Raw genomic sequence first — 21109 nt, forward strand, 5'->3', positions numbered from 1 at the left:
GATCCACTTCGCACATATTGAGGGGCTTGGATTGATGGACTGATGGATGGGTGGGATTGACCGACGGTGGATGGATGGATGGAGGGACGTGCCTGGAGTTGGGTTCCGAATCCGCCTACCTATGGGTTCTACGAACTGGATAATGGCCATGGATCGGTATGGATGGGATAGGAAAGGACAGCCTTGAGCCCGCGATTGGACTGGATGAAAGCTTTCCGAGGGGAAAGGGCGGAGTGGGGGAGGGGGAGGATTGCCGTGCTGTCTCGTTTCACTTGTCACTGGTATCGCCACTGTCGGCTCGTTTTCGTCACCCGCAGCTCGCAACCCCCTCCTCTCAGCTCATTGGGTGATGCTGGAAGGTTATACATGCTCCAGGCAGACACGCATACATACAGACACACCCACACAGAAATCGTCAGGCCCGTTACTTGCACGCAGTCATTCGTGCGTTTCCGGCTTCCGGCCTCGGTTTCTGGGGACTTGGAAAAGGAGGAGGAGGAAGAGGGGCTTTGAAATTCTGGGGCGAGCGAGGAAGAGGAGCAGCAGAATTTGGCCAGGAATGGTGGGCGAAAGACGAGGAAGCAATGGCCCCAGGTGCTATCCTAAACCTGCAGGAGGAGAACAACACCAGCCAGAAGAACAGCTCATCAATATCGGGCGTCGAAATCGTTGGTCGATGCCCCCCTTCCCCCCTCTTCCCTCCAGCACCTTCCACTCACCGTCACGCTCGGCCGTGGATCGACGGACGAGAGGAAGGTGGTAAAGCAGCACTAAGGAGGCAGACTTCTCTCCTGCTTTTCCTTCGTATGGCTTCTGCAGGAACAAACGGCCTTTCCTTTGCGTCGGGACTACTATACTGTACGATGATTTTACCCTTCTGCCAGCTCGCACGAGCTCAGTGGGGATGGAAAGCGACAGAGGGGGAGGAGGGGGGGAAGGAAAAGCGAAAACTTTGATCATACCGAGAATCCTCTGACACACAGGTAGGCTACCTTCGCCACCGTACTTTCGACTTTTTCTCGCTACAGCACAGATGGCAAGTCAGTAAGTAGATTGAACAACGCAGCTCCCGGCCTAGAATACAGCCCCACCCCTCCACTCGCCCCGTTTTCCGGACGAACCAGAGATGGAAAGAGGCCACTGCTGAGGGACGGGATGGAGGCAGGCCTTCCTTCCTGTGTGCCCCGAACCAATTGTACCGTATGTGCTTGACCAGCTGCCTCCCTTCCCTGGTTCCTCACGCATACGAACAATTGCAATCGAAGGCACCCGCCGTACCACCGCACCACCGCGAATGTACACCGCAGCTCGCAAGCCGCTAGGGATATTTCCAAGTGCCGCATGGAGGACATGGATAAGGGCAGTGCCAGCAAGCAAGCAAGCACACACGAACGACCCGGCCTGGTTCCCACGGACGGTCTCACATGAGACTGCGAGGTTGAGCCAGGGAGGTGACGGAGTGGAAACAGCACTGCTGCAGTGTACGCAACCCTGGAGGGGAGGGGAAGGGGAATCCGATCACCACCTTGCTCGATCCTGCAGATACCCACCACCGCATCTCACCAGCAATCACGACGTCGAACAACTACCCCCCTGACGGCACTGGATGGATGGATTGCGTGTAGCTTTACCTCCACAACACCGCCCCAAAGGTGACATTCACTCATTCATGCACGCACTCACACACACACACAAACTCTCTCTCACACACACACATTCACACACGCACTGGCACACACCCAAAGCACATTTTTTCTTCTCCTTCTATTCTTCGCCGTCGTATTCACTCCGTTTTCTCTCTTCGCTGCCAGAGTCGTGCTAGCCCTGAGGTGTCTCTGATTCGAGTGGAAACCCCGCCCGCTCCTCCGCCACGGACAACACATCACGACACATCACATCACATCACATCCGGTCCAGTGACTGACTGGATCAGTCCATTCGACATCGTCACTTCTGTTCACTCCCCCATCCAAAAATAAGGCCAACCGCCACTGCACTGGACGGCGCTCACCCCCCTCCCCCCCTCTCCCCCGGTGGCCACAGCAGCAGCAGCAACACGGATAATGGAAATCCTCTACTGCCACCTCGAGCCAGCAGAAATTTTGATTCGAGGCCTTCATGCGTTCAGTTCTCTCCAGCCGATTCCGTGGCGGCAGCAGCGGGCGGGGTTAGGATGTGTCCAGCCAGGCCAGGGCTACATAGGTAGCAATCTAAGCTGCACGTACGCTGCACGCACACCTATATGCCAGCCCTAGGAACCAAGAAAGTAACCTGGCCAGGTAAGCAGGCAGGCCGGAGAATCGAAGAAGAAAAGTAGGTACGAGCTACGGTACGCACGGGCATATCGATTGATCCAAGCAAGGGAAACTGAGAGACAATGAACGGGGGGAAAAGAAAGAAAAAACAATAGCAACAGCACAGCACAGCACAGAGCAGCACTCAGCATGGGCTTCTAGAAGGATGGGATGAGAGTAAGAGTAAGCGGGTAGAGGTGAGCTAGAAGACGAGGCGGGTACATACCTACGTATCAAGAAGGAGGAGGGACACAAATCGCTTTGCTTTGCTTTCACGAAAGGAATGGGAGGGCAGGAGCACTGTACCGCTGCCAAAACGGAAGACGGAACATCATATTACGCCCAGGTGGAACACACATAGGAGTGTTGCCTGGCCTAGCTGGCTAGCTGGCTGGTGTCGTTAACCGGTCCGTAGATAGATTGCGCAACTGTACTAACGTCGTGCGCACTTTTTGTTTCGACTATCTATCTCTCTCTCGTATACTTACCCAAGTCGACCTACCTACCTACCTACATACATACCTACCTACCTACCTACCTGCCATCGCATCCATCCGTCCATCCACCCATCCACCCCATCCATCCATCCATCCATCCATCCATCCCATCACGGTAATCGGTGTATAGACTATAGTAAATCTACATACTCCGCCCCGGACCTGCCCCGCCCCCCTGTGCGTCTGGGGGGGGGGGGGTGGCTTGATGTATGGAATGGACGTTTCTAGCGTCTGAATCACAGGACCGAAGGGAAGGAAGCAGAGCCAGACGATCTGATCCAGCACGTATGAGGTCGGGGGAAGGGCACGAATATGGAGGGGGACGGGGGTGGAGGGGCGAGGGCAAAGATGGTGGGGGGGAGGGGGGAGGGAAGGGGAAACCAGGACGCAGGACGAGCTTGCTATGCGTAAGTGAGTGTGAGTGAGTGATGTGTCCCTCCCTCCCTCCCTCCCTCCCTCCCTTCTCCCTTCTCCCACCTCGGACCGGACGGACTTACCCACTATCTCTCTTGGGGGGATCCGACGAGTGCTTCCTGCTTCGGCGATTGAGCCAGGGTTTGAGCGAGGGAGGAATGAATGAGTGAGTGTCGCCCGGTCGGTTGTTCGTTCGTGGCAAAGCAGAAGCAGAAGCAGAAGCATGTACTCCTGATCACGAGGAAGCTTGGGCCAGAGCAGGCCTCCCTGGAATGCATGTATGTGTGTAGTTACCGGCGGCTTTATGGGCTGGATGGATGGATGGATTGCTGGCGGGATTGGTGCGAGGGTGGAGGGTGGTGGTTGAAGGGTGTTGGTGGTGGACCGTGGTGGTCGATTGATTTGTTTGCTGTACAATACTTACTTACTTACTTACTTACTTACATGGAGACATGGGGGATGTGGAGGGGTGGAGTGGAGGGGTACGGGGGGAGGTCAAGGGGACGGGGGAGATGTGCGGCCGGGGGTTGCTACTACTACTGCTAACTAACTGCTAGCTAGGCATATCACTACTACCAGGCATATCAGACCGATCCTCACGACTCACGACGACTTGGAGGTACTGAGCATGAACGAGTGAGTGAGCCATGCCATGGCAGCTTCTTCCTTCTTTTTTTTTTCTTCGCTTCCTTCAGGCTTCGGGGGGTTCCTGGTACCTACAGGATGATGGATGGATTGAAGCATGGCGATTGTCCATGGGAGGGAAGGATTGATGGATGGATGGATGGATGGATGGATGGATGGGCGAAACAGGCAACAAGCAAGGTATACATCGCATTGGCGGAGTGGAGCGGGAAAAACAAAAACAAAAAACAAAAACAAAAAAACCAAGGGCAAGAAAGAAGAGGGGGAAATAGAGAGAAGGGACAAGAGAACCTTCGTCTTGTCTTGTTCCGAAGAAGGAAAGAACGGACGAAGTGACAACACAGACAGACAGACAGACCGAAAATCCAACAGCCTTGCGCATCCAGGACTCCGGCCAGCCAAGGACCAGTATGTATGTAGTACACTTCGGCTTCCCTTCTTCTTCCTCCCATAATTGTTACCCATCTTTGCTGGAGCCAATCCAGGCAGGCAGGCACGAGTTAAAAAAAATAGTAACCGAAGGAAGGGGGAAAAAGAAAAGGGAGGCCATCCATCATCTTTGCGCATGAATCTCAGCCAGAATCCAGAAGCGAGCGAGCTGGGTGGGAAGGGGAAGGGGAATCCGCCCGTTCCGTCCGTCAACGTTCCTTCGTTCGTTTGTACCCTTTGGCGGGAACTATACTTGCGGTTGACTTGGACTCGAACCTGACTTGACAGAGCAACAGGGCAGGGAAGGCCGCGGTGGTGTTTTTGTTTTTTTTATTACCAGATCTGTCATATTTGTTAGCATATAGTAGTTGTACTAGTACTGCTTGTTATTTGTTACCAGCTGCAGGTTGTACGCACATATGTAGGTTGGTAGGTCGGTACCTTGTAGTCAATTAGTTAGTTAGTTACTCACTAGTAGTTAGTCCTGGCCAGCCACGCCGCCCAACGACGACGAGCCTCGATACCTGCCTCGATACCTGGCAGGGGAGTCTATGATTTACAGCCCAGAGAACGAAGTAAAACCCCCGCCCTGTCGGTTGACGGGGCGCACATGGACGATTTACGGGCGGGCAAAAAGCAATGGGGCGGCCGACTGACTGGCGTCGGACTGACCGACTGACCGACTGCTAGACGGACTGGCAGACGGACGGAGGCGAAAGCAGTGGCGGGTACTACGCATACATACGCAAGTACGCAAATACTCTACGTACTTCTGAAACACCGCCGCTGGCGGCCGTGCGTGCGTTCGTGCGTGCTGTGCAAAGAGCTATAGTTACCGGATTGCCGTAATAAAGCAGTGCATTCACGAGAGATCTAGAGAGTGACGGGCCATAGTAAAAACAAACAAACAAACCCGGGTGTCACTGTCGTCAATGATCAATCCTGTGTGTGATGGGATGGGGCAGAGATGGCGGATGGGATAGGATATGAAGCGCCAATGTCAAAAACATGTGCAGTCGACTTTCGTGGTTATGACATGGGAATTAAACAACTACACTCAATCAAAGTTCAATGACATTCATATATCTCGGTGAAACCAATCTCTCCTCGGCCTAATGCCCATAGTACTCTTAATATATTGTATCTGGCTGTCTGTCTGTGTGTACGTCTATGTATGTACGAGCTGGATGGTTGTCAAACTCGATGGCAAAAAGGCTACCATCACCACCATCACCATCGCCGCTAGCCATCGTCATCAATCCATCCATCCAACGTCAACCAGAGTCCGAGGCTGTGGCTGTGGCAGCCCACGCTCAACCCACACTCCCGTCTCGTATTCTACGAGCCTGTAACCGTCCAGCCATCTCCCACAATGCAGCTCAGGTCCCCCCATCACCACCACCATCACCGAGCTTGTCACGTCCAAAATAAAGTCTACCTTGCTTCTGCTGCTGTTGCCGCTGCTGCTGCTGCCTATTAGTATTTCCATCCGTTTGTCGATACCCACGGACCAAGCTCCACAAGCTCCACAAGCCCACAAGCCCACAAGCTCCACAAGCTCCATTCCTTCCAGCAGCAGCAGCACTCTATCCAGTATCTGCCGTGGAACAACCCACTGTCTGTCTGCCTGCCTGCTTGCGTATCTCTCTCTCTCCCGTGAGCAAAAACTGCGTGCATGTGCAACTGCTTCCACTCGCCCCCGGTCAATTGGACACGAACGGCAATTCGTCATGTGCTTTTGGCGAGAGCCAGTTCGAACCGCATAATGCCGTTGACGTTGGGGAACCCCAACCCGTGTTGTCTTGTCTTGTCATCAGGAACGCCAATAACAGTATGGTCAGCCATGCTGAACACATTGGATAGACCGCAGAGCGCATTGTGCCCCCCCCCCCCCCCCCCCCCCCCCGAATTTCGCCCTCAAGCCGGAACAAGAAGCAAAAGGAGCATTCTCTTCGCCACCCGTGTAGGGGGGGAAGGGAAGGGAGACAAGAACGCATTGATGGTCACCACCACCAAAGGCATTGGTACACCACTTCAACCGGCGGTCAATCTCTCCTGCAGGAAGCAGTAGTCCCTGGATCAACGCCTAAAGCTCGCCGGCCAGCAAGCCTGATCGCTGACATGACCATGAACTGATGTGCCCCATCCTTCGATCTTGATGTTGAACAGAGACCCTACCTTCATATCAGCAACAGTAAAAGTAAACCCCCCTCCCCGTTCAACAAAGCAAAGAAACAAAACCCGATGGCTGGCCACTCCCGGGCCCACAACCAATTTCTGAAACAGATTGAGTATGATCCTTCCTTTTCCATGACGTGGCAAACGTGGTGTGGAGGAGGATAAACTTTCCCCTAGCGCTCGCTCGTTTACACAAGCGGAGGAAGAGGTGGTGATGCCTGCGGATGCCAGGATGGATGGCTCAAGATGATGAGCAGACGTGCCTGCACAGCAGATATCAAATTCATGCGTAGAAAGCCCTTATCTGCAATGGGTAGAGACAGGCAGCCGAAGAGGCAAAGTCTCCGAAGCTTGGGACTGGTAGGAAGACTACGCCCCTCCCCCGTCCCTCCCCTCGTAAACATGGAGGGATGCATGCCGATGACAATCAGCTGAACGCGTTGACACCCGAAACAAAAGGTGCGCCTTTTGTGGAAGCCAATCCGCGCTCTCTAACGTCCCGTTCCCAAGGTTTATCGCCGAGGCACCAATAGTCTTGTGACTGAATCTGCATAATGTATAACATCGTTCCAAGAATGTGGAGTGGATGAACACTGGGCAAGCCGAATAAACATGAAACGAAAACATCATGTGCAAACGCTCAATTCCACTGGCTCACTCTTCCGATCCCTCCAACGTGCAAGATAGGACTTCCTCGGAAGCATGTTTGAGGAGGGACTGTGGGCTGAACTCCAAGAGGTGGGTGGGGGGGGGAGCGGAGGGACGGAGGGACCATCCAGGAGGCAAACGGGGCAAAAGTAGCCGGCCCCTGGGGGAGGGGAGGGGGGGTGTATGAGTAGGGGGTGTGCTGGTGAACGATGAGGGATTTCGACTGCGTTTTCCTTGATTTGTTTTGTTGGGTGTGCTGATTGGGAACATCGAGTATCCGATCGTCCTGGAGAGCAGACCATCCGGGGGTAAGAAGCCACGATTCATGCGGCTTGTGAAGACATCCCCTGGCCCTGACGGCGGGCCCCCCCATAATCCTTGAAACGATATCTCGTGCCATGGAGCAGACGGTAACCAGTGTTGAGCCCGAAATATCCACCACTGAGCAGGGCGCCCTCTCAATTCTCCACACAGGCCATGCAGCCCCGTCCCGTCCATCACACACACGTGATAATAAAACTAGCACTCAATATATCAGCTCCTGCAAGTAAATTTGTGCCTGCAGGGGGGTAAATCGGGTCAGGAAACTCACAACACCACCCCATATCAAGGAGTGTCCGTGCGAGTGAGACAGTGTGAAAACCGTAACTGCCGCACCATGGTGGGGGTAAATGGCCTGAGATAGGGCGTAATGAACGCCATTATCGAATAGAAACGCCCTTCGATGTTTCCAAAGTTGAGCAATGGGAAACGCCGGTGGGACCACTGGGTCCGGAGGAGGTGGAGGGGGGTGGGGAGGGAGGGAGGGGGTGTGTGAAGCGGACAGGGATGGAAGGCCAGCATAGACGAAGATCGTTGTCGGATTGTGCCTCGACTCTGCTTCATCGAGGTGTGTTGTCCGTGGCGGGAAAGGGGGGAGGGGTGGGTGGACTCGATGAGGGCGTTCGCGGTCAGGCTAACTTCCTCGGAACTGGTCAACTCAATTCCCGCAATGTGTATCAAACTTCAGCCGAACAGAGGCAACATACCCATTGAACACTCACGGTCAGAAAACATAAATACCCCCTCCGGTTTCCTGCTCAATTGCTCCCCACCAAGCGCCTCTCCCGAGCACCCGGACAAGAGTCAATTCAATCCCTCTGAAAGCATTACCTCATACACTTCTTGCTTCTCCTACCGCTGTTAGCATCCCCGCTCATAGCCCGCCACCTCCATCCTCTTCCCTCCATATCCTTCACAGAAGATCAATCGACCAACCCCTCGAAACATCAATCCAAACATGTGTTTCTACGATCAGCAAATCTTCACGTGCGGCGACCACAAGTGGGGGCGCTTCCGTGCCCACTGCAACAAGGAGTACCGAACCGGCGAGACCTGCGGTATGAAGCTCATCTTCGAAGCTTCCCGAGTCGGAACCAAATGTCAGATGTGCAAGAAGCACGAGGTCATCTGGCGCAAGATCGCGCAAGCCCACGAGCGCGTGAAACGTTGGGAATCCGAGGGGATCAACCCCGTCTCGACCGACAAGGAGTGGGACAACATTGCCCAATGGCAGCGGGAGCTGCAGGACATCAACATGATGCGGCACACCAAGATGCGATCTATCTGATCGGATGTTTCGGCGTTTTTGTTTCAAGGAGTTCTTTTGTTTTTTTAAAAGCGTTAATTGGTGACGCTTTGTTTCCTGTCTTTCGTTTGAGCCAGCATATTTTGTCTTTCCTTTCGGTTGTGCGGGGTTGCGGGCGATGGTTATCGGTAGCCGGGCGGTTCGGTAGTGGGGGTTAACGTTCGAGGTCGGGTTCGGGATACGCCGAGTGAGCGCGTGTTGAGGCCAGTCCGGGAAGTTATGTTCATCTTTTTTTTTCTATAAATTCTTTTCGTTTCAGAGTTGGATAGGACATGGGAGGATGTGGAGGAATCATGAAGGAAACGGGCTGCTAATTGACGAATATCGTTTCGAAACGGCGTGGCGGCATATGTGTTTGGTGATATTTCGTGGCGCGTGCGTGGCTGGAGAGGTTCTAAAAATAGTAACCGAGCGACTCGCAAAACCGTTTTCTGCCTGAAGATACGGGCGCGATAATCTATGAGGAAAGATCAGTAGGAAAGACAAATTATTTGAGAAGGGAAACTTAAACACCTCTGTTTTAAGAAACAATGGAAAAGATATAAGACGACCGATTTCTCAGTAGTGAAGCGGCATCGTCGTGATGATTGCCCACAGTCATGATTGGTCTCGGGGATTTTTGGAAGGAATGGAAAGTGCACATATTTGAAGCTGCCGACAAGCGGATGGGCAGTGGTAGAAGATCTCGCTGGTGAAGCGGACAGGAACGAGCAGACAGCACGGAGGAGAAGTAAGTGAGGAAGATGGAAAAGGGGACAGAGATGTTTTTTTCACGGCATGCCGTAGTTATGAGGAGGCAAAATCGACAAGAGCTTGGTCTCCCCTTGACCTTGCTGCTGCCCAGTTTATGCCTTCCTCCCTTCGCCGTGAAGTTGCATTGCTGTTGGTTGTGAATAGGCGCTTGAGGCTGATTGGGAAGTGTAGGGTAATCTCGGCGCCAACCATGGCCCAGTGCGCCGAAGCGAAAGACAGCCCCACGACGACGACAGCAAGAGACGATAGGGATTGAACGAGAATCGTCGAGCGCGGACATGGAGCGGCAGTCGAATGCGAAGTGGCGGTCGGGTCGGTAGTCGTAGGGCGGGAGGGTGGTGGAGTCGAGGGTGGAGGCCGGAATGATGTAGGAAGCGGAGGTGGAGGTGGTCGGGCGGGGTCGAGGGACGCATGGCGCTGGAAACTGCAGCTGCACGGATCAACACCCGAAATCTTGCCAAAGAAAACCAACATCAATCAGAGAAAAGCGAAGTTTCGCCGGCAGCATCAACTCACTTATATAAACCTGCGCGCTGACAGACGCTGTGACTGTTGACAACTCGGTGGTGCCTTGCTGTAGAGACAAACGTGTTCGCTCCAAGCATAGAGTACGCATGAACAACGTACAGATTCTTCGAGCGCTGAAGTCCAATCCTTTGGATTTTGTGGAAATCCACGTGGGAACCTCTTGCCGAATTCTGAACAAGTACGACGATCAAGCTGTACGGATAATTGAATTTTCGCAGGCCTTCCTATCTCGCGGTATTTGCAAATGCACGAGTTATTTCGGCGGGCCTGAGAAAAAGCGTTGTTGGACGCTGATTGGTTGGCAGACGGCGGTACCACTCCTGCAGACAAGTGGTCAGTTGACGGAAAATAAAATACAATTTTGATACGAGTGCTTTGCGTAGGCAAGTAAGTGGTTTAGTATTTGGCTGCAACGGGAGAAAGGAATACAAAACACCGCGGAACAAAAGTCCATTGCAGCTGCGTGTGGTGCGAAGTCTCTCACTGCGAGGTTTCTCTTCGTGAATCAACTGCCAGTGGATACGGGACAAGTCATCGAAGCATGTGCATGATGCCGACGGCGTTGAACAGACGCACTTAACCATCACGAAGACACCCTGCTCGGTGAGAGCTTGTTCCTCTGCACTGTCTTGCTTTGGGAGAATGGAGCGCTGCAATTGGGGCAGTCATCATCTGTGAGAACTCCCGCCTTTTGATCAGTCACTCAGCATTATCTTCCGCATGCTCTGGATGCTTACTGCGGTATGTGTTCATGATGATATAGAGTGCATCCAAGGACACGCATGCTCGAGCGATGTGGCATCTGCAGCGGCCGCCAACGAGCAAGCAGTAGCTCCACACATTCACAGACTGATGTTCCCGGTTCGTCCCTCTCCCTAATCCCTATGAGCATTCATTCGAAGACCGATCGGATGCGTGAGCCACATATTCGCCAGGACACAGTCTCCCTTTGCTTTGTTTTCCCGATGCCAACTCAAGGACGACCGTTTTATTTTATCAAAAAAAAAAACGCTTCTTTAAGATGCTGCTGTTGGTATTCGCCAAGGGCCGTCGCCGGCAACCCGAGACAAGTGGTAGCCCAATCGACCGATGGAGGCTCGAGGTATCACCGTACGGTGTGGAAGCGATTCAAATGGTGCGCATTGAGAGGAAAACATGGCCCAAATAAAGATCAACCATCGAGTAAGAACACCGGACTTGATGTGGCGTGAAATGATGCAGTGCGCGAAATCTGATAAACTCGAGCGTCCCTCCATAATCGCATGCGTCGGTTCTCAATAACTGATTCATCGCTTTCCGCGCAGAGCCAGCGGGTGGTAGATAGAGTAAGGTGTTCGACACGGGCCTCTCTGCTAGGGCTTATTACCATTCGCCCCTCGTTCTTCTTCTTCCCCTTCTTCGACTTCTTCTTCTCTTCTTCTTCTCTCCGTTTCCATCAGCCTGTGATATCGGGCCCCTGCAGTTCCGAGAGCCGAGCTCCAAGTTCCAGTACGTTCGGTGCAGGAAATTGTGGGCGGCCAGTGCTGATGTTCTAGCGTTGAAGCCAAACCAACAAAAGTAGTGAAGAGGCGAAAATGGTGTTGACGATGTCACGACCGCCATGGAGTCCAGTGCGGGAACTAGTGATCGTGCCTGAGTGCCAAGTCGGATTGCGACCGCCTACCGTGGTAGAACAACGATCCACTAGAGGAGTTTCGCAGGTCGTGAGGAATGGTTTGCGGGATCGTTTTAGGCTTAGATAGATAGATCTCATTTTGCGCCACTCTACATGTTACTAATTGCTTCATATGGATCTTTTGATCTGTCTGATTGAAGGTGCCGGCAAAAAGCTACGGTGCTATGTAGTAGACTTATGCGACAACGCTGTTCCGAGATTGTTCCCGTCGAAAAGGTCCGACGGCTCAGAGCACGGTCCTTGGACTCGGGTTAAGCTAGAGCCGAGCACGCAGGTCGGGAGGTCTGGAGTAACCATCTCAGAGTCCGGCTAGCCAGATTCAGGACCTTCCCGGCCGCTTGGAGTTGTCTTCCCCAGCAAGCTCCACCCACTCTGCTCTACGGTACGCTACAGACTTTCGGCTGCATGGGATCCGCTGCACGGTGTCGGCTGCGCTTGGCGCTTAACCCCTATGTACGCGCCAAACTGACGGCCAATCCGAACACTGAAGGGCAGGACAACTCCCTACCTCTGTGTCTTTCGGAATGCACCGGCTAGCCGATGCTGGCGGTCATATGAACAGAGAGTAAGGCATCGTGATGAAGCTACCCCTTACAATTCAACTTCATTATGTAGGACCTCAGACTTCCGACTCCGCGACTAATAAGCTTAAATTGCGAGAAAAAACAAATTAAACCAACGCGGTTCAGGCCACTCGCCGTGCACTAGCGCCGTCTAGCGAGCTTCGCCCATGATCCCCCTTCACCCAATCGAGGGATTTTCCGTGGATGTAGGGCACTCTAATCGCCGTAGCTCCGTCATAGTGTCCCGGCCTGTTAACTTGGCGTTTCACTTCCGGCGAAAGCTCCAAGGACTGGTTCCTGGGTCCGAGGTCGGCTCGGCTTAGCTGCTTTTCAGAAAGACTTCAAAAATCCCATGATTCCCCCTCTCCCTCCCATCGGTTTCCCCTCTGTCCTTAACATTCGTTCGCACCGACTTCAGACGCTCTTTCTTGACGATCGACCCCCATACACTGTACTGGCTACATATAACGCATCAGTCTAATCATTAATAACCGACCAACTCGATATACGATCCATCCGCACACATCCAGCATCATGCGTACCTCGACCATCTCCCTCGTCGCAGCCGCGCTCATGGCCCACAGTGCCTTCGCCAAGGTCTCCTTCAACAGCACTGCGTCCGACTACAAGTTCGACGGCGTGATCCCGAGCGGAGTCCTGAGCAAGGAGTGCGGAGCCGTCTACGCCAAGGAGCTCTCCTGCCCCGAGCTCCTCTTCGAGCTCCGGGACCAGAGCACCGGCCCCACCCTCTTCAAGAAGACCGTTCTCGAAGAGTTCTGCACCAGCGACTGCATCGACTCCCTGAACTCCTGGGACAAGGAGCTCAACAAGACCTGCACAGACAAGGACAAGGCCGCCGTGGCCAAGCTCTCCTCCGGCGGCGAGTACCTCGCCCTCGCCCTCAACAACGCCCACCAGATCCAGGAGAACCTGTACTGGACCTTCTGTCTTGCCGACTCGTAAGGCGCCCTCCTCCCCAAAAACATTTACGTCCCACTAACCACCCATCCACAGCGCCAAGGAGACCGACTTCTGCCTGGTGAAGAGCGACCTGCCGGCCTTCCCGAAGGGCGAGGACAGCAGCAGCGTCGTGCCCTTCTGCTCATCGAGCTGCCGCGTGCAGCAGTCGTTCCTGATCAACCACGCAGCAGAGATCGCCGGCGCGGACATCAGCATTTTCGAGTCGACGGTGTGTCCCAACGTCGACGTCTCGTCGTTCAAGATGAACGTGCTCATGCTCGAGGCCTTCGGCTCCTCTGAGGAGGCGTACGATGCGGAGGATACCGACTCAAAGATCCTGCCTGGTACTACCTACGAATACACGGCCCTCTTCGGCGACAGCGGAAACTCCACCGCAGGAAACTCTACCAGTGGTAACTCCACCGTCATCGAGAGCGAAGGCGCTGGTGCTAGGGCCGTTGTCTCGTGGGGTGCCCTGGCCGTCGCCGGTGTCGTTGCTCTCATAATCTAAGGCTAAGGGAGGAGGGAAAAGTACTATTATCTTGTAATCTTTTTTTGTATATAGAGTCCTAGCAAGCTCGGGGCAGGAGTTTGGAGTGAGAGTAGATATGGGATGCAAATAGATTTTTTCGGTGCCCACCGACTGATGAAAGGTGTTTTGTGATTCTTCGGCTTCGATTTCTCTTCGGGGCTTGGAATGCTTCGCGGCATCGTTTTGGTCCCAGTACTCTAGTGAGATGTCATTCGCTAAAGGCTGCGGCCTCTCGTTGTCCAACCCACTCACCCAGCACAATTGGAATCTGCAATGTCCCATTCACTCTCTCTCGTTCACTCACCTAGCCCTATCGTCTGCAACGTCCCATTCACTCTCTCGTTCACTAGAGTACCTATGCCAACCCATACCGCCCAGAATTCCCAAATTCTCAACGGCTCCCATTCAGTCGCCTCGTGTTGAATTTTCTCACCTTGAGTCTTCGCCCGAATTGCAGGAGCTTCCACGCAAGTTGGCAACCAGCAGCCACACACGCCCCGTTCATGAACGAGAGGTACCGTATATGTACGGCTGAAGAAGAAATGTCAGCTCATACGACGACAGTACTGGTACTAATCGAACCGGTGACTTTCTACGCAGTACCTCACCTAGGTATGTAAACACGAACCAGATGAGTTTCTCCAAGACCTATTGAACTCCACACGACGGTTAACGATCACGATCTTCCAGCCACTCAATGATTTGTTCCGACCAGCCACACGAATCACAGATCACAAATCACGGATCACATATCGGCACCAGTCAATGCCCATTGCCACCACCCATATCGTCCGGAAACATTTCCTCTTTGGGAGCTCTTCCCTTCTCTTCCCATGACGGTGTCCAATGCGAGGTATAGTAGGGGCCATTCTAGCGAAAGTGAAGGGGAAGGGAACGTGGGGTTCCGGAAGTCTCCCCGAGCTGAGCTTCTGGATCGTGGATGGGCTGTTATGGCGGGGGGTCAGCCACACCACACCTGCAACAAACGCCTCAACGAAACGATTTCGGCTGCGGGTGAACGCTAGGTACCAGGCACAAAGCATAATAGAGACATCGCAGCCGAATGACGACGATAAACACCCCATATGGCGAGCAATTGCCCGACTAGGGGCTGGCGTGCGCGCAAACCCCTTCTTCTCACTGCTCAGGGCGGCTTTATTTTCTGCCGAAGAGCAACCCTGTAGCTGCAGCTGCAGATGGGGATGGAGATGGAGAGTTCCCGTGGTAGCTAACTGATGCTGCCGATAGTTCTGGACCAGGGCAGATATGTAGGTACATACGACGACGTGGCCAACAAATCATCGTCGAAATCAGCCGGCGTGGAGGCGAACTCGAATCCCAGCACATTTATGTAGGTACACTTCACTTCTTTCTCGGAAGGATCCGTAAACGTGAACGTGTTTGCGGTCAAATATCGAACATCATGCGAACGAAAAAAATTACGTCCCACTCGACAAGTCACAGAATCGTCAAAGAACACGGCATGTCAAGCATGTACTACCTACTCTGCAAGGATCCGCGAGATATGGAGAAGGGATCACCTATCAGTCAGCGTCATGCGTAGTTATCGTCATGCGTATCATAATTCCTACATAAATCATACATACCCGCGTCCGATCATTTTTTGTGGATCGATTCGCGAAGCGCTTGGACCATCCCGGGTGAGACGGGCCGGGGGGGGTTGGGGTGTCGGGGTGTGTCTCACCCTTTTTGCGGGGTCGGTCGGCTCGGTGAAACGACGACGGCTTCATCTTCAAGCTCTTGCACTTTTGCCTGGCGATTGAGTCGTAGTGCAATAAAAGGACTACGGCTCGGTAGTTTTTTCTGAGGGAGGGAGGGGAGCGAGGGAGAGCGAAGGCAAGCGAGCATTGACGCGCAGAGATCTGCAGAACGGCATTAGTTAATTCCTCGGAAACGTCAGGGACAGAAACCCTGGCGGGGTTTACTGCGCAAGCCACCCCCGCGGACTCCTGCAATAGCCTGCAATGGCAGTGTATAGCGAGTCATGCGCCGTTGCCTACGTCCCCGCACGTGGGAATAACTCGTGTGGCTGGTATGTAGCTCGCGGGGGGCTAGTTAACTAACCCTGAGTCACGACGGGTTCTATCGTTTCGGATGGATTGTTTCTAACGTCCTTGATGCACCGTGTACGGGTCATGTCAGCTCAACGAGACGTCTAGTGTGGCTGATCACGCTCCCCCCTTCCCCTCCCCCCTCCCCAGCCACCACGATATCGCGGAGTGGTGCTACATACATCCTACCGGTATGGAGAACTTCCGGCGACGCGACGGAGGGGTAGCAGTTGAGTGCTGTCTGCAGCTTGCAGCCTGGAGGGCGAGGTGGTTCGCGTTCCCCTTATTGATTGATTGATCCGCAGCTGCTATGTGCCTAACGGCTCTTCCAGGACTTTTGCCCCGTCCTGTAAGCTGTAAGCTCTCTCATCCGATACGCAGCAGAGATACTTTTGCCACACCCTCCCCTTCTCCGCTCCCGTCCCAGCCACCCTCTCTCCCTGAGCCCTCACGGAATACCTATCCAGGTAGGTGCCGTCGTCATCGAAACATCAATGCTTCGCCAGCCACATTTTCTGGGAGAATCGCGCGCATTGCGATTACGACGGAGGAGAACGGAGGGCGGAACTTCCGTCTGCAGCTGCAGGTACGTACGGTGTGGCTCCGCTCATGCACCAGCCCCAAATCCCTGATGAATTTGCTTTGCTTTCCTTGTAGGTAGGCGGAATCTCGCCCCCGTCGATAGAGTAGGTAGAGTAGGTGGAAGTGAATGAGGTATCCAGGTACCCGAGAGACGTAAGTGTGCCACGACTGGCCGTGGACGGCCGAGTCAGTTCATCATGCTCATGCCTCGCGTCCGGGTCCGGCTGTTCGTGCCGCGGAGGGATGTGAAATCATCCCTGTGAATAAATCGAATCAATGCTGTGTATATCTGATGCTAGTTAGTATGTAAAATCCTGCAATTGATATTGCATTGTATTATAATTGTATTGCACGTATGTGCAAGGCGGAAGAACAAACAAAATCCCTGTGCTGGCGCTCGGAACGAGAACATACCGGGAATTAATAGAGACGGAAGGTATCAGTGTCCCATTCGTTCACTGTCACGATGCCCGAAAACCGGGGAAACACACACCGAACAGTTGTAAACTTCTTTCAATGCCGAGTGATATTCCAAGCTACGTCTTCATTTGTGCATCACTCGGTGCTTGCTCGCTCGCAGTTGAAAAATGCTCGTAAATATTTCCGCTGATTGATTCGCAAACTCAGCGGACGAGCAGGTAGCCATACTAGAAAGACATGCTAGAAAGCTAGAAAGAAGGAGAAGCAAGTAAGTATGAAAATTAAATCTTGGACGAGTGACAATGTGGCTTTTGAACGAGACGAGAATCACAACACGTTGCAGACACGAGATCTGTAACTAAAGTAGGGCATTCCGACTTACGAGATTTCGCCGTAGTCTGTCTCGATAGGTTGGCCAAAAGGTTAAAGCGAATGATGAATCGTCGGACATGCTATGACACAGCAGTAGTAGGTAGCAGCAGCAGCAGCAGCAGGAATATACCGTAACATATTCTCCCCTCCCCGAGCCTACATACCTACCATAATTGCTAAGCTTTTAAGCATACAGTCTACAAGTCCCCGGCTTATCCGTCGCTATTCGCCAGCCCCGACATGTCTGCGGTACCCTAGTGCCGCAGCCCCCCGTGCCCCAGTGTCATCGACGATGCGCCGCAAAGTCTTGCATCATGAGCCAGCACTCTTCCTGAGCGAGTGATATCCCAGGTACCCACGCATCGCACTATCGACTCCTCCATAGTGTATCACTCGCTCGATAAACCACCGTGGCTGCGTAAGTGGTCATTCAGCTTGGATGGTCATTCACGTATCTAGCTGCCTATGTAGTTGCCAGTAGGTATACCAGGGAAGTTACTTTGAATGGGTAGTGCGGGGGGTTGAATATTGGCGAGCGCCACTTCCAAGAGCTGCGCACGCTTGGCTCCTCAGTCCTGCAAATACTCTAGTCTTGACCTTCGTCCGAAGCAACTCGCAGTCTCGCACAGGACTGTTCACACCTCCGTATATGCTCACCGTTCTACCACCTCACTATTCCTTGGAACATCACTTTACTTCCCCATCTCAATTCATTCACCTCACCGCACCTCAACTCCCCTCATCCCACCCCCTTCCTACAGGATACAACATTCGGAATCAAAACATTCGAACTCAAAAGAAGAAAAAAGAATTAACACATCGATTACGCACAACTATAGCCAGCCCACTGGTGAGTCGTGACTCTCCGCCTCCACCTCCACCTTCTTTACATAGTAACCGACCGACCTCCGTGCGGGAAGCAAGAAAAAAGAAAAAGAAAAAATATCATCCATCATCAAAGCACTGCACTAGCCGCAAAAGAAATCCATAACCACAATCCATTCATACCCCCCAGGATCTACTTCGCACACCTAGGTACACCCTATCCCATCCTAACTCTGCGCGCGACTCCCATTCGGCAAGAACAGTTCATTCTGCCTATAATAGTCCTGCGGGGGCGGAGATCCAGCTGGCGGCTCCGAAGGCGGCTGTTGTGGCTGTTGTGGCTGGCTCTGGGGGCCCGTGTAGTAGTCCTGCGGCTGCGGGGGGCGCTGGGAGGTGTACGCCTGGTAGCTCTGCGGGGGAGCCGCGGCTTGGGTTTGGGCTTGGTAGCTCTGCGCAGGCTGTGGAGATCCTTGGAGCGGCGGGTAGGGGTGCTGCGGGGTGACGGGGGAGGGGCCGTCGGCGCCCGGGTAGCTGGGTTGGTGGACATTGAGGGGGCGCTGGTAGCCGTAGGGAGGATAGGAGGTGGAAGCGGAGGGGGTGATGGGGCGGCCGCCGGTGAAGCTGGATTCGTGCGCGGGCTCGATGGGCGTGTCGTAGACGGAGGTGGCGAGCTCTTGCGGCGCCGGGTGGCCGTCGGGGGCTTTGTAGGCGTTGCTGGGAGGTGCCGAGGGCGCGGTTTGCGGTGGCGGGTAGTGGTGGCCGGCTTGGGCGGGGGAGACGGAGCTTGTGCGGCCTCCGTGGGGAAGGTGACCACCTGGAGCCATTTGGCCAACTACGTAGAAGGGGGCGGATGCACCTTGGGGTGGCTGGTGTTGTTGTTGCTGCTGCTGCTGCTGTTGGTCTTCGCGGTGCTGCGGTGGCTGCTGCTGCTCCTCGTGTGGCTGTTGGTAGTACTGACGCCCACCCGGCGGGCCACCAGGACCACCATGTGCCGGCTTGGGTTGCTGGTGTTGTGGGGGGCCGTATGGGCTAGCGCTCTGCGGTGATGCCGAGGGAGCGTGGTGTGGCGGCGCGTTCGAATAATATTGTCCCGGGTTGCCATACGCATCAGCAGGTGGGTATGTGTAAGGGTTAGCAGCAGCTGGCGGCCGTCCATAATGTGCCGCGGCTGTCTGCGACATGGATGACTCGAGCAGCAACTCGTAATCCCTCCGGGCTTTGATGAACTTTTCATTCAGCGCCACAAAATCATCTGCAGTATATCAGCACGCGTTAATTCCACATCATCACCATCATAGGCCAGACATACCCTTCTTCTGCGAATACTTCCCAATGAGCTCAATAAGCTTCGGTCTGATCTGGAGGGTAGAGTGATAGAGCGTCGTGATCTCATCATTATCCTGAGCGGCGGAGTTTCCCTCGCTAGTACTCAGCAGGGCCAGGAGCTTCTCGACATTCTTAATCTGGCCAAACACCTCCGCCTCCATCTGCGCATCCTTCTGCAGCTCTTCGGCCGTGGGATCCGCCAGCTTCTCGACATAGTTCAGCGGGAAGATACCCGTCTGGCCGCGCAACGACCCCTTCCACCAGTCTTTGTACACGCTCTCCAGCACCGCAATGATGTCGCCCTTGCGGAACGCCAGCTCCGTCGTCTCCGACGGAACAAAGTCGTAGAGCGCGCGCACCCTCGACACCGTCGCCGCAGTAGTGTGTGTAACCGGCGCCGGCTGCGGGGTTGCAGCTGCAGCTGCAGCAGCCGCTGCCGCTGCCACAGCAGGTTGGGAATTACTCGGACCGGGCTGGCCCGTTGCCGGGGCCGGGGCCTTGCTTGCCGTCTGCGCCGCCTGCGCATTCGCCTTCTCTTTCAGCGAGATCTCGAGCGCCAGCTGCAGCTCCTCCTCCTCCTTCTGCCGGTCCACCGACGTGATCTCGCGCTTCGTGGGTTTCGACGGGGGGTGAATATTCGGATCTGTGCGTCGTGTCTCATCAGTCCCCTACTCCCAACCCCACTCCCACCCCACTCCCACCCCACTCCCACCCCACACCCTCGAGAAAGGGCACCTACTCGCAGACTTCAACCGATTAAACGCCTGTTCCATGACTCCCAGCCCGGGATCATTCCTAAACATTTCGCTCCAATCCGCCATCTTCTGCAGAATTCCCGACTTAACCGCCTGATGCGTATTCCTATCTCCCGCGAGCCTGAGCAGCGCATCGGTGAACGCGCGCGAGGCTAACTCTCTGTGCATAGCGGCACCACAGTTCTGCGTGAACCCGTGTGCCAGCTCCAGCGTGTATAGCTGCACGTTGGCGTTGCGGTGCGCAAGTCGCTTTATTAATGCGGCCACGGCGTCTTTCGGCCCGTCTTCCCCCGCTGCATTCACCTTTTCCCATGCGTCCATCATGTACTCCCAGTTCTCCGAGGTGAGCGTCTCGTCGGTCGCCTTGGCTGGAACACGGATCGGGATGTTAGCGGGATGCAGTGAGGGGGAAGCAAAGGGAGGACGACTTGCCGACGACGTCGTCAAACGCATTGGTTTGCGTTCGGAACATGGTAGGGAAATTCTGGCTGGCTACTGGTATCTGTATCTATCTAGCTGCTGCTGCTGTCTGCCTAATTGCTGTCTGTTTGCCCGTCTGTTGTCTGTCTGTGTAACGACGACGAGTGGTGTAAAACTAGCCGATACGATCTGTCGGCGGTGGGTGGAGATAGTCGTTGTTGTGGTAGAGAGGCAGAGCAGTTAACTACAGCGCTGGTAGGTAGAGTACGGTAGGTAGCAGACGAGGTTGAAGTTAAGTTGACAGGATCGATGAGGTTTGAGCGATGGGATGGGGGGGATGAAAGAGGGTGGGGCTGCGTAATGGCGTTGACGTACCCTAGCTGCAGCCCAGCTTTACTCGTACCCATATAGCTCGGCCAGTTGACTGCGCCACGGTGGTGGGGAGGCTTGAGCGTTGAAAAGCAGGCTTTTGGCGCGGCGGCGGCGCCGCGCCGCGTGGGAGGCGCAGTCGGCGTAGAAATGTGGCGAGTGCAGTCAGCGTAGAAATGTGGCGGGTGCAGGATCAGCATCACTCGGTTGAACATTGAAATTTGT

General features: G+C 54.3%; 5 protein-coding genes across 5 annotated transcripts; 2 read left to right on the forward strand and 3 right to left on the reverse strand.

The window, feature by feature from the left end:
- Positions 1 to 3168: 3168 nt before the first annotated feature.
- BZA05DRAFT_401454 (uncharacterized protein) lies at positions 3169 to 3663 on the reverse strand (the record flags this gene model as incomplete). The annotated part of the gene is made up of 1 exon (XM_051483989.1): positions 3169 to 3663. A coding segment is annotated over exon 1 (238 nt), but the record flags the coding sequence as incomplete, so codon positions are not given.
- A 1719-nt stretch (positions 3664 to 5382) lies between these two features.
- On the reverse strand, positions 5383 to 6185 carry BZA05DRAFT_401456 (uncharacterized protein). The gene has a single exon (XM_051483990.1). It carries the CDS (start codon positions 6009 to 6011, stop codon positions 5535 to 5537), a length of 477 nt encoding a protein of 158 aa, XP_051338409.1. The 5' UTR covers positions 6012 to 6185; the 3' UTR covers positions 5383 to 5534.
- Positions 6186 to 8384: 2199 nt separating this feature from the next.
- On the forward strand, positions 8385 to 8714 carry BZA05DRAFT_419576 (uncharacterized protein; the record flags this gene model as incomplete). Its single annotated transcript, XM_051485599.1, has 1 exon — positions 8385 to 8714. One exon carries the CDS (start codon positions 8385 to 8387, stop codon positions 8712 to 8714), a length of 330 nt encoding a protein of 109 aa, XP_051338410.1.
- A 3891-nt stretch (positions 8715 to 12605) lies between these two features.
- BZA05DRAFT_354840 (uncharacterized protein) lies at positions 12606 to 13824 on the forward strand. The gene is made up of 2 exons (XM_051481371.1): positions 12606 to 13210; positions 13266 to 13824. The coding sequence occupies exons 1-2, from the start codon at positions 12786 to 12788 to the stop codon at positions 13720 to 13722; spliced, it is 882 nt and encodes a 293-aa protein (XP_051338411.1). The 5' UTR covers positions 12606 to 12785; the 3' UTR covers positions 13723 to 13824.
- A 4016-nt stretch (positions 13825 to 17840) lies between these two features.
- BZA05DRAFT_436990 (uncharacterized protein) lies at positions 17841 to 20918 on the reverse strand. The gene is made up of 4 exons (XM_051486435.1): positions 20528 to 20918; positions 20080 to 20463; positions 19324 to 19983; positions 17841 to 19266 (listed from the first exon to the last, which is right to left on the reverse strand). The coding sequence occupies exons 1-4, from the start codon at positions 20565 to 20567 to the stop codon at positions 18242 to 18244; spliced, it is 2109 nt and encodes a 702-aa protein (XP_051338412.1). The 5' UTR covers positions 20568 to 20918; the 3' UTR covers positions 17841 to 18241.
- Positions 20919 to 21109: the final 191 nt, after the last annotated feature.

This window comes from Tricharina praecox, assembly GCF_024521635.1.
Source record: "Tricharina praecox strain CBS 144465 chromosome Unknown BZA05scaffold_16, whole genome shotgun sequence".
In the NCBI taxonomy this organism is placed as follows: domain Eukaryota; kingdom Fungi; phylum Ascomycota; class Pezizomycetes; order Pezizales; family Pyronemataceae; genus Tricharina; species Tricharina praecox.